This window comes from Lepus europaeus, chromosome 16 (genome assembly GCF_033115175.1).
Source record: "Lepus europaeus isolate LE1 chromosome 16, mLepTim1.pri, whole genome shotgun sequence".
NCBI lineage: Eukaryota > Metazoa > Chordata > Mammalia > Lagomorpha > Leporidae > Lepus > Lepus europaeus.
In genome coordinates this window covers 21,059,555-21,072,422 of record NC_084842.1, presented here as the reverse complement: position 1 = coordinate 21,072,422, position 12,868 = coordinate 21,059,555, and the positions used below count along the sequence as shown (strand labels likewise).

The 12,868-nt window shown below is 39.1% G+C and overlaps 1 protein-coding gene across 22 annotated transcripts in view; it reads right to left on the bottom strand.

The window, feature by feature from the left end:
* Positions 1 to 12,868, bottom strand: part of PCM1 (pericentriolar material 1) — a 107,969-nt gene that overhangs the window by 56,242 nt on the left and 38,859 nt on the right. For 13 of the 22 annotated variants that reach the window (XM_062213323.1, XM_062213329.1, XM_062213315.1 and 10 more), the window contains 7 exons: positions 10,969 to 11,142; positions 9,620 to 9,774; positions 9,265 to 9,500; positions 3,006 to 3,157; positions 2,723 to 2,852; positions 1,780 to 1,920; positions 1,118 to 1,308 (listed from right to left, as the gene is read on the bottom strand). In XM_062213323.1, coding sequence (XP_062069307.1) covers positions 1,118 to 1,308; positions 1,780 to 1,920; positions 2,723 to 2,852; positions 3,006 to 3,157; positions 9,265 to 9,500; positions 9,620 to 9,774; positions 10,969 to 11,142 — 1,179 coding nt within the window. The remainder of the gene's footprint in view (positions 1 to 1,117; positions 1,309 to 1,779; positions 1,921 to 2,722; positions 2,853 to 3,005; positions 3,158 to 9,264; positions 9,501 to 9,619; positions 9,775 to 10,968; positions 11,143 to 12,868) is intronic. The other 9 variants (XM_062213332.1, XM_062213333.1, XM_062213335.1 and 6 more) reach the window with 1 other exon arrangement.

Here is a 12,868-nt window from a genome sequence, read left to right as displayed (position 1 = left end):
CCCTCTCCCCCTCTGCCACTCTGCCTTTCAAATTAAAAAAAATAAACTCATCCCTCTTTCAAAAAGAAGATGTGTAGTACTCAGAACAGATTAAAATGTTAATTTGATCAATAAGATCCACACTGAAATTCCAATAGAAACAGTTCTTCTAAGAGGCAGAAAATGAGGCTTGATACAATGTTCTAAAAATACCATCTGAGGATATGAAAAGTTAAAGCTGCAATATTTTAGATTTCAGCATTTTAGATCTGAATATTGCTTTATAGCTAAGTAACTGATCTGACAGATGAACAACTCTTTCAAAAATAATCTAAATACAAAAATTTCAAAACAAAAACTGTTTTATACAATAAAATGTTTTAGAAGTCTTAGAAACCATACAAACAGTACAGAAATACTTTAACTAGAAAAAGGCTTATTTCTGGTCTGACAGAAAAACACTATAAAATATTAAGCTGCTTCTTCTTCTTTTTTTTTTTTTTTTTTTTTGACAGGCAGAGTGGATAGTGAGAGAGAGAGAGAGACAGAGAGAAAGGTCTTCCTTTTTGCCGTTGGTTCACCCTCCAATGGCTGCTGCGGCCGGCGCATCTCGCTGATCCGAAGCCAGGAGCCAGGTGATTTTCCTGGTCTCCCATGTGGGTGCAGGGCCCAAGGACTTGGGCCATCCTCCACTGCACTCCCTGGCCACAGCAGAGAGCTGGCCTGGAAGAGGGGCAACCGGGAGAGAATCCGGCGCCCCAACCGGGACTCGAACCTGGTGTGCCGGGGCCGCAAGGCGGAGGATTAGCCTGTGAAGCCACAGCGCCGGCCTTAAGCCGCTTCTTTTAGTAAGATTACAATTTAACTAAAAAAGTAAGGCTCTAAATACGAGAAAATCTGTATCACCATTTGGTCAGGGACCACAGTAATTTAAAAGAATACAAAAAGCTGTTGCTATGAGAAGTTAGAACAGACAGTGGCTGGATTCAGTTATATTGGGTCACAAAGGTGTTATTTGAAACACTAGCCTCACTGAAATAGATCTGAATATTGTATAAAGGGAAGAGAAGCTGCCTTGCCCACATGTCTTAGGTAGGTGATGTTAAAAAAAGAAAAAAGATGTAAACAACTCTCTTACTTCTCTGTTCTGCTTTGCTGAGGAGTACACACATTCTCTGATCCATCACTTCTCAATGATACAGCCACTGGAGATGCAGTTTCAGCCAGACCTTGCCTCCTCTGATGTTCAGCCATCAGAGCTTCAAGCTGTTTTCTTCTCTGTCGCAGCTCTTCCCTTAACATTTCATGTCTTCGCATTTCTGACCACAACTATTTTTGAAAAACTCAGAGTCAAGTAAATACTTGAATTTGCTGTAGTCTTAAATAACAGGCTAATAATATTCAGTACCAACAAAGTTTTATCTCATTTTATCCTTTTTATACTAAGATGTCGATGAAGTTTGAAATAATATTTTGTAGTGAATAAGAAAGAATTAAGCATTCACTAATTCTTACTGAATATAAATAGCATGCAAATATACTCAGTTCTATTTTTTATGATTTAAATAAAATACCATGTCTTTCTAACCGAAGTGATTACTATTTGCTGCCCTTTCTATATAATTCTATCAAGTATATGCTATCACCATTTAGAAAAACATCATAATATATTTTTAAGAAAAAAAAAAAGGCTCCTCCTACATCTAAAAGATACAATACAGACTATCATTTAAAAACACATTTCATAGATTTTCAGTTTCCTTTCTTACAATGTAACTTAAGATCAATACAAGAACATACCTCATTATCTCCTATTGAAGAATCTTCAGGCTCAAAAACAGATTTGCTGGTACTGGTCTCATTTTCATTAACAGTTGGGGTTGAAGTAACAGCTGGCATGTATTTTTTTGTGGGACAATTACCCACACTAGCAGCTGACACCTAAAAACAATGGTTTAAAAACTATTATGAGGTATTAAAGAATTTAATATTCAAACTATACCTAATTATCTTTGTTAGATAATTTATGATAGCTTAAAGGCATCAATATGTAATTTTAGGACAATAAAATATGGAAATGCGGGTCTATGAATACAAAGTTGAAGCCATAAGGTTTTAAAAGTGTTAGTCAGTCATACTCATATCCTCAATCTATGGCTATTCTCAATCTATGGCCAGCTAATTCAAAAAGTAGAAGAAAGGGGGTCAGCGCTACAGTGTAGCAGGTTAAGCCACCACCTGTGACACTGGCATCCCACATGGGTGCCTGTTTGTGTCCCGGCTGCTCCATTCCCAATCCAGCTCCCTGCTTATGGCGTGGGAAAAGCAGCAGAAGATGGCACAGGAGCCTAAGGACTTGGGCCATCTTCTACCGCTTTCCCAGGCCATAGCAGAGAGCTAGATCGGAAGTGGAGCAGCCAGGACTTGAACCGGTGCCCACATGGGATGCCGGCACTGCAGGCGGAAGTTTTACCCGCTACATGACAGCGCCGGCCCCAGTAAATAAAATCTTTAAAAAAAAAAAAAGTGAAAGACTGAAAACAATTCCTATGTGTAATCTTTGCTAGTGAAAATGTGCAAATATATCCCCAAAACCATTTCCTTAGCTCATCTGCTTTATCAGCTATAAAACAGTAGATATAAATTTGTCACCACAGTCCTAGAAAAAGACACGGTAATTTCAGATGACATTAAGTTTAAAACATCTTTGTCCAACAAATTGAAAAATAAATCTTATACTTACCTGCAGGTCAGGACACGCCTTTTGTAATGCTTGAATTTTTTCTTGAATCTCAATCAGTTTCTTTCTTTCTTCCTGCAACTGTTTTAGTTCTCTCTGTTGCTGCTGCAGTTTAACCTCATAAAATTTCTCCCTATAATAAAGTTGACATTGTATTTGTAGCCTTCAATAAAATTTGATGACATCATGAAACACAACATAACATAGTACCTAGCTAAATATCCTTATTATATGCAGTAATTTTTTTTTTTTTTTTTATTAAATGAAGGCCAAAAGCTTAACATACCTGGCCTTTTCATTTACTACAGTATCTTTCTGTGTTTTACTGGCATTTCCTCTGGTGTTATTGGAATTTTGCTTACTGTCTTCTTCTGCTGGGTAGAAATCATCCAAGTTTGAAGTATTGGCAGAGATAACTCCTTGGGCTGCTTCATCCTCCTAAAACAACATCATTGTATTAAAACCATCTGGATTATCCAATCTACATCATAATAAAGAAATAACACTAGGATGTAAAATCACATAAAAAAATTAAAGCAGTAAAGAAAGTACATGATTTCTGCAGAAAACTGAAGTTCAACTTCTACTCATGGCAAGAAATGAAGGTACTGAAACTAAAATGAGCACATTTGAATTCTGAGTTATCAATTACTCACTAACAATAAAAATTAAATTGTCATTTCTAATCTTGACCAGATGCTGAGCTCTGAAATACTATCTTCCTGAAAAATATGAAGAAGCTAAATGTACTACTAGAGCACAAAACTCTTAATATTGAATAAATTTCCTATGATATAATTTTTGTATTAATAATCAGCACCAATCCTCACTTGCTTTGCATATAATTTTCCTGTTTTCTTACTTTGGTCTTTGGTTTTGTCAAACAAGTACCAACACCTACAATACAAAAGATACTAAGACTATTACCATCTCAAAACATCTGTCATGACTACAGGATAAACAAGCCAAGTTCCTATCTTACTACAGTAGATCCATATCATCTCTTGAAATCAGTGTAATTATTAAAGTGGAGGGGCAGGGTTGGGGAAGAATCCTGTATTTTATTTTTATTTTTTTTATTTTTATTTTTTTGACAGGCAGAGTGGACAGTGAGAGAGAGAGACAGAGAGAAAGGTCTTCCTTTTGCCGTTGGTTCACCCTCCAATGGCCACCGCAGCCGGCGCACCGCGCTGATCCAATGACAGGAGCCAGGTGCTTCTTCTGGTCTCCCATGGGGTGCAGGGCCCAAGCACTTGGGCCATCCTCCACTGCACTCCCTGGCCACAGCAGAGAGCTGGCCTGGAAGAGGGACAACCGGGACAGAATCCGGTGCCCCGACTGGGACTAGAACCCAGTGTGCCGGCGCCGCAAGGCGGAGGATTAGCCTAGTGAGCCGTGGCGCTGGCTGGAACCCTGTATTTTCTTGAAAATATTTAGCTTTATAGACATATTTATTCATGGTTTCTCTGAAGATCTTAGATGTTACTTTAACATTTAGAAATATCATTGAAATTAAAACCATGAAGAGTTAGAGGTATCTCTTAATTACACAACTGTCTAATAAATTTTAAATTTTTAGAAATGCTGTCATTTTGGTCTTTGCATTAACTTAAAAATGGGCCTAATACATCATTGGAATGGACAGAAGGATTAGAAGGAAACTGTGTGTTGCAACTCAAGAAAATAAAAAATCGCATTATGAAGTATTTTCATACAACAAAAAAGTCTGAGAAATAAATAACAAAACTGCCTGGAATTTTAGATGGTAATAAGAATGTGCTTGAACAATCAAAATGATTTAAACTCTAGTACTAAAAGAAAGCTGAAAAAGAGATTGACTAAAGTATTTCTATTTCACACACAACACCTCAGACTATGGACCCAAATGAAGTGTATGCATGGAGACTTAGAAAGTGTGTGAGACTGACTACATCCCTATTTAGGTTGTCCAGGGTAACCTAATCAGGAAAGGTAATAGCATTTTATATAATTATTTTAAAACTATATAACTGTTCAGACCTTCTTTTGGTCTGTTGGAACCAAGATAAAATAATGGTACAAAAAAAGAGAACGCTATACTTAAGTAAAAATCATGACTCTTAAAAATAAAAATTTGGGGGGCCAGCGCTGTGGCGCAGTGGGTTAATGCCCTGGCCTGAAGCACCAGCATCCCATATGGTTCGAGACCTGGCTGCTCCACTTCCAATCCAGCTCTCTGCTATGGCCTAGGAAAGTATCAAATGACCCAAAGTCCTAAACCCGCATGGGAGACCTGGAAGCAGCTCCTGGCTCCTGGCTTCAGAGTGATGCAGCTCCAGCCACTGCAGCCAACTGGGGAGTGAACCATTGGATGGAAGAGCTCTCTCTCTCTACCTCTCCTCTCTCTGTGTAACTCTGACTTGCAAATAGATGAATCAATCTTTTAAAAAAAATAAAATAAAAATTTGGAGTGTTGAATCATTCCTCTAAGAGCACTCTTTCAGGAAGCAGCCATCAATCCCTCTGGTTTGCATTTTCCTCAATTCCCACATTTCCTGTCTTAAAACAATCCCTAAAGCAAAATAGCTCCATTCAATATACGCCTTCAAGTAGGCTAATTCATCCATAAACAACTAAGTTATTCATCATTTCTAATCTATCATTCCCACTTTGGGCAGTAAATCTGAAGAAAAGATTCAAATGACACACAAGACATTAGTTAACAAGTAACATGATGTTAAAAGGTAATAGAACTATTATTATTTGCTTTAGAAACTGCTTTAGGGGCTGGCATTGTGGCACAGAGAGTTGGGCCACCACCTGTGATGCTGGCATGTCATTAGTGCTAGTTCAAGTTCCAGCTGCTCCACTTCCAATCCAGCTCCCTGCTAATGTGCCTGGGAAAAGCAGAGGAAGATGGTCCAAGTACTTGGGTTCCTGTCACCCATGTGAGAGATCCAGATGGACTTCCAGGCATTTAGCTGGCCCTGCCCAAGCCATTGCAGACACTTGGGGAGTGAACTACCAGATGGAAGCTCTCTCTCTCTGTAACACTGCCTCTCAAAATAAATAAGTAAATCTTAAAGATAAAAAAGTTGTTTTAGTTTTCTCAAATGTCCAGTCATGATAAAAGTTCAAAAGATAAAAAAAAAAAACTGGAAAACAAAATTTTATCTTTCAATTGATCCTGTTCTCCATCAGGTAGTCAATGTTACCTGATTAGGTATCCCTCCAGATACGCTTTGACTATATAAGCAAAAATATACACACCTGAGCAAGTAGATCTCTATATGTGTGTTTGTATACATGTAAACATACATGTTTATATACCTTCCTTACCTCAACAGCTCTTCTAATAGGGAAATTTAGAAAAAGCCCAAAGCCAATCCTAGTAATTGTTGAATATACAATAGTATATCAACACAATAAAATATAATTGAAGGTATGAAGACTTTATATGCCACTGATTAGGGTGTCAATGAATACAATCATTTTGGACATCAACAAAACAATGTCCACTAAAATGAAAATGTACTGGGGTGGGCATGTATCCCAGCTAATTAAGATGTCTATATTTAACATTAGAGTACCTGGGTTCAAAACCTGACTCTAGCTCCAGGCTGCAGCTTTCTGCTAATCCTGGGGAGGTAGCAGTGATGGCCCAGGTGATTGGGTTCCTTCCTCCCATGTGGGAGACCTAGTTTGAGTTCCCAGCCCCTAGCTTAAGCCCCAGCCCATCTGGAGTTGTTACAGGAATTTAGGGAATGAACCAGTGGATGGGAGTTGTCTCTTAAGCTAATTAATTAATTTAAAAAGTTAAAATATATATAAACTCTTACAAAGTAATTCCACTTCCTTATATCTACTCTTGGAAAAACACAAATACACAGAGGCTTGTGCAAGAATGTTCATTATAGTACTCTTTCTAAACAGTGAAAAATCAGAAATTATAAAAGTATACATCAACAGGATCCTAGATGATTTTTTTTTAAAGATTTATTCATTTATTTGAAAGGCAGAGTTAGAGACAGACAGACAGACACAGAGAGTGATCTTCCAGCCACTTGTTACTCCCCAAATGGTCACAACAGCCAGAGCTGGACCAATCTGAAGCCAGTAACCAGGAGCCTCCTCTGGGTTGCCCACTTGGGTGCAGGGGTCCAAGTACTTGGGCCATCTTCTGCTGCTTTCCCAGGCACATTAGCCGGGAGCTGGATTGGAAGTGGAGCAGCCAAGACTCAAACTGGTGCCCATATGGGATGCTGGTGCAGAAGATAGCAGCTTTACCCACTTATGCCACAGTGTCAGCCCCCCAGGATACAAGAAAAGTTTAAGGTCTACTATAAATAATACTTGGGGTATCATGTAATTTTTAAAAACACAAAGAAACACAAAACAGAACCATATAATTTTAAATAGGTACATACTGATATAAAAGCACACCACACACCTATCAAAATAGAATTTGTAATCTATGTAATGAAGATCAGAATGGAATTGACAGGCAATTTATTAGCAATTGTTTTCTTAAACAATGGAAGCATATTCACCTTTGCACAATTCATAATAGGTAGCATTTCAAAATAAGATGTGAATAAAACAAGTTTTTCATTCCAGATTAAAAAACACTTTTCTGTACCCTAACTATATGTGGTTAATTCTAATGCTTTATACTTTATTCTTTTCTTTTTATAAAAACTATTAATTGATTTTCATTTTATTTGAAAGGCTTACATGAAAGGTAGACAGGGAAAGGGAAAGAGTTCTTCCATTGGCTGGTTCACTCCTCAATTGCCTGCAATAGCCTGGACTTAGCCAGGCTGACTCCCACATAGATGGGGATGCACATCAGCAGGAAGCTATATTAGAAGTGGAGTTGCCAGGACACATACCAGACATTCTGATATCGGATTCAGGTGTCCCAAGCAACACTTTAATCCACTGCACCACTCACCCTACACTCCATTATTTTCAATCTAAAATGAGCTAAACAAAACTCAATAAAAAAAACCCACTCATTTATTTTGCCAGCTGATATTTTCTAAGTTTTAAATGTCCTAAGCAAATTCTTTGGCTTCCAAAAACCATACAGATGCCAATATTTTAAAACTTTCTCTAAAATATTTCTATAGTGATTTCATTACTGGGAAAAAGCTACAGCTATATAACAGATGAAAAAGATAAACAGGATTGATTTTTTTTTTAAAGAGTGAAGTCATTTTTGTAGATAGATTACAACTAGTCTACTAAATTGCAAAAAGCTAAGTCTTACAACCACATTAATAAATACAGAAGTGTTAAGTTACATAATCCTATGTTTAAATTGCTTTTTAAAACTTATCATTGGGGCTGGCATTGTGGTGTAACATGTAAAACCACCACCTGTGTTTCCAGCATCCCATGTGGGTGCCAGTTCCTGTTCTGGCTGCTCTACTTCCAATCCAGCTCCCTGCTAATGGCCTGGAAAAAGCAGCAGAAGAAGGCCCACAGAGGAGACCCAGAGGAAGCTCCTGGCTCCTGGCTTGGGTTTGGCACAGCCTGGGCTATCGCGGCCATCTGGGGAGCGAAGCAGCAGATGGATGATATCTCTCTCTCTTTTAAATAAATACATCTTTAAGTATATATTTATTTAATCATATAAATAAAAACATGATTAATAGTTCCAACTTTACTTATTTGGCTTTGCTAAGATAACATATAGATTGTCTTTCACACAAAGTTGTAAAGATCTCAGGGTCTGGTATCAGAATTCTGACTCCCAGAGTTGTATAATCATTCATAATTACCATCTCTTTTGTTCAGTCTCTAACTCATTTAAGATTTTTCTTTTTGGACAGCCAGAGTGGACAGTGAGAGAGAAAGAGAGAAAGGTCTTCCTTTGCCGTTGGTTTACCCTCCAATGGCCGCCGTGGCCGGCGCATCTCGCTGATCCGAAGCCAGGAGCTAGGTGCTTTTCCTGGTCTCCCATGGGGTGCAGGGCCCAAGCACTTGGGCCATCCTCCACTGCACTCCCGGGCCACAGCAGAGAGCTGGCCTGGAAGAGGGGCAACTGGGACAGAATTCGGTGCCCCGACCGGGACTAGAACCCGGTGTGCCGGCGCCGCAGGCAGAGGATTAGCCTATTGAGCTGCGGCACCGGCCTAAGATATTAAGATGAGCATGAGAGAAGGCCAGGACTATCACCAAAAAAAAAAAAAAAAAAAAAAAAAAAACCAAAAAAAAAAAAACCCCACAAGCAAACAAACAAAAAGACAAAAAAAAAACCCAATACCTTTTTTTGTGAGTAAAGCTACATCAGCACAGTCATGCATATTTGTTCACATATTATCTATATCTGCTATTGTACTGGGAAGGTGTGACAGAGATTATACAGCCCACAAAGCCTACAAACTCATCTTCATATAAAAAGTCTGCTAATCTATAATGTAAATGGCATGTAAAGTACTAAACCTTTAAACCTGGCATGTAAGAAATAAATAGGTGCTAGTATTAATTATCAAAAACAAACACAACTTTTACTTTATAAGACTAAAGTATTTGAAAGTTTTTAAAAAAGCAATATTTACCTGTACCATAGCAACAAGATCTTGTAACTGTCTAAGTTTATGTTTTGCAGCCATAAGTCTATTGATCTTCTGTTCAAATTCAGCATCTTCTGGAGGCTCATCAACTAGACTGCTCCTGTGACTAGATAATGAAGCTCCACTGGCTCCCTCCTCTTCTGCTTCCTCCTCTTCTTCCTCATCATCTTCACCTTGTGCAACATGCATTCCCTGTTCTCCTCTATTATATCTACAGTCTGCTGAAAACAAATAAAACTGAAATCAATAATTTCTTTAAGAAACTTGAATATTAATTAAAGAAAAATCTACTTTACAAGAATAAAATGGCAAACGTATCTGTGAATATAGTCAACAATACCTAAAGGAGGAGGCATGTTTACAGCCCTTATGTTGGCAGATCTGTTGTTAATTTCACAATTAGAATTAACTGATCTCCCATCTCTATTATTAGAAACACATTGTGTATTACTATTGCTGTTCACTTCATTCCAGGTGGCAGCTACTTGTGGATTTCTGAAAGAAAGAAAACAGCCTGAAGTTAAGTAACTTTAAATAAAGTTAAAAAAAATAAATAAATCAGTTTTATAGCTATGATAAAATATTTGCAAACTCAGAACATCACTCACTGCTATTCCATCTAAATGCAAATTCTGAATATTCAGCTTCTGATTTCTTTTTTTTTTTTTTTTGACAGGCAGAGTGGACAGTGAGAGAGAGAGAGAGAGAGAAAGGTCTTCCTTTTGCCGTTGGTTCACCCTCCAATGGCCGCCGCGGTAGGTGCGCTGCAGCTGGCGCACCGCGCTGATCCGATGGCAGGAGCCAAGTGCTTCTCCTGGTCTCCCATGGGGTGCAGGGCCCAAGGACTTGGGCCATCCTCCACTGCACTCCCTGGCCACAGCAGAGAGCTGGCCTGGAAGAGGGGCAACCGGGACAGGATCGGTGCCCCGACCGGGACTAGAACCCGGTGTGCCGGCGCCGCAAGGCAGAGGATTAGCCTAGTGAGCCACAGCACCGGCCTTCAGCTTCTGATTTCTAATAACTTTTGCATATACAGTATTTGGAAATTTAATAAGAAAATCATCTGAAAAGTCAAAATTACAGGGCTGGCGCTGCGGTACAGTGGGTTAAAGCCCTGGCCTGTGCCCCCAAAATCCCATTTGGGCACCGGTTTGAGTCCCGGCTGCTCCACTTTGGATTCAGCTTCCTGCAATGAGCCTGGGAAAGCAGCAGAGAATGGCCCAAGTCCTTGGGCTCCGGCACCCACGTTGGAGACCCCTTAGAAGCTCCTGGCTTCTGGCTGCAGATCAGCTCAGCTCCAGCCATTGCAGCCATTTGGGTAGTGAGCCCGCAGATGGAAGACTTCTGTCTGTTCACTTCTGTTCTCTCTGTAACTCTTTCAAATAAATAAAATAAATCTTTAAAGAAAAATCAAAATTACACCGAAAAAGAGTAAGAAAATGTAAAGTTAGATACTTGTTATTTTCCAGCATGTGCACTAACAAAAAGCAAATTTACTAACTAGTGTACTCAATGCCTCCCTGTTTTTCTTTATAGAGCAAGGGTGATGACACTGACCAAAATGGCAGACTTATAAAAGCTGAAAAACATAAAAAGCAAATAATGACCACTTTACTCAGGTATTTTTCTCCACATCAAAAATATTAGATTAGAATAAAGATATCATACAAACAACAAAAATATTCTTACCGAATGTTAGTAACAGGTTCCAAATTTTCATGCTCGGAATCATACTCTGATTCTTCAGTTTCTTCATCTTTTGTATTTTCATTTACAGCATCTGTCATCATATCTGACGTTTGTTCATAGTAATGAACTAATTCTCTTAGTTCATTCAATCTCTTTCGAACTTCATTTAATTTCCTGAAAAAAATAATGCTCATTTTAGCACAATAAAGCACACTATTTTCATATAACAGCAGCCAGCACAAACAAAATTTAGACATAGCCAAATCTCGAGGGCATCAATTGTGAAGCAATGAGTTTAATTTCAAGTATGTCTTATTAAAAATCTCATCACTTTATTTTCTAATGTTAATAAAAGCATAAAAAAAAGCTAATTATTCACATTAAGCACATATAAATTTTAACAGAAAATTCAATGTCAAAAATATTTCCAGGTTTCTTCAAAGTGAAGTAATAATCAATTTAAATACTCTCAGGTAAATCAGGTATGCAGACATCACTGAACATGTAAAAAATGTTCCCAATTCGACTTTGTGTTTAAAGATCTAAAAGGAAGGCCGGCGCCATGGCTTAACAGGGTAATCCTCCACCTTGCAGCGCCGGCACACCGGGTTCTAGTCCCGGTTGGGGCGCCGGATTCTATCCCAGTTGCCTCTCTTCCAGGCCAGCTCTCTGCTATGGCCCGGGAAGGCAGTGGAGGATGGCTCAAGTGCTTGGGCCCTGCACCCGCATGGGAGACCAGGAGAAGCACTTGGCTCCTGGCTCCAGATCAGCGAGATGCGCCAGCCGCAGCAGCCATTGGAGGGTGAACCAACGGCAAAGGAAGACCTTTCTCTCTGTCTCTCTCTCTCACTATCCACTCTGTCAAAAAAAAAAAAAAAAAGATCTAAAAGGTGTATGTTTACCAAAAATAACAATTAAGTGTGTTGTTTTATTAATTTTGTTATGTACGTTACCTAGGGCAATCACTGCACAACCTAGTTAAGTTTCTACTCCCACATAAATTCTTCCTCAGGCTAACTGCCAGAATCAGCTAGACCCCAACAGAGCTACCTGAACAACTGCCAGAAAATCTTAAATTCCATTGTAATGCAATTCATTTCATTTCATTTCCATGTTAAATAACACTCCCACCAGTGCCACGACCGTTGACATGACAGGTGACAATTACCATGACACCCAAAGAGCCCATAAGCAGACAAAAAGATGTTCGTTCCTAATTCAAGAACACTCTAATTCCTTTCCCTGAAAAACTATGAGTATTTCTCCCCCTAATTTCTATTGCCCTATACTCATGACTCCTAGACCCCAACAGATTAAGCTGATTTGTGAGCTAAGTTCCTGCTTCTCTATCGTTTGGTCACTGAATAATGCTTCTGCTGCTGACACTAAATTTTAGTTCCATTATTGGCTTTGTGATACCCAAGAGAAAAAGACACTTCTTTGAGTCTTCCTCACAAGAGTAAATAATTGGTTATATTTATTTATCTGAGATACAGAGAGACAGAGACAGAGAGCTCCCATTTGTTGTTTCACTCTCCAAAAGCCTGAAATGGCTGGAGCTGGGCCATGTTGAATGAAGCTAGGCATCAGGAACTCAGGGCAAGTTTCGCACATGGCCGCCAGGGACCCAACCAGCTGAGCCATCACTTGCTGCCTCCCAAGGTGCCAATTAGCTGGAAGTCAGAATTACCAACAGAATTGGGACTTGAACCCAGAAACTCTGATATGGGATGTGGACATTTCAAGCAGTGTGTTAACTGCTAGACCAATTTTTTTTTTTTTTTTTTAACAGGCAGAGTTAGACAATGAGAGACAGAGAGAAAGGTCTTCCTTCCATTGGTTCACCCCACAAATGGCCGCCACAGCCAGAGCACTGTGCTGATTTGAGGCCAGAAGCCAG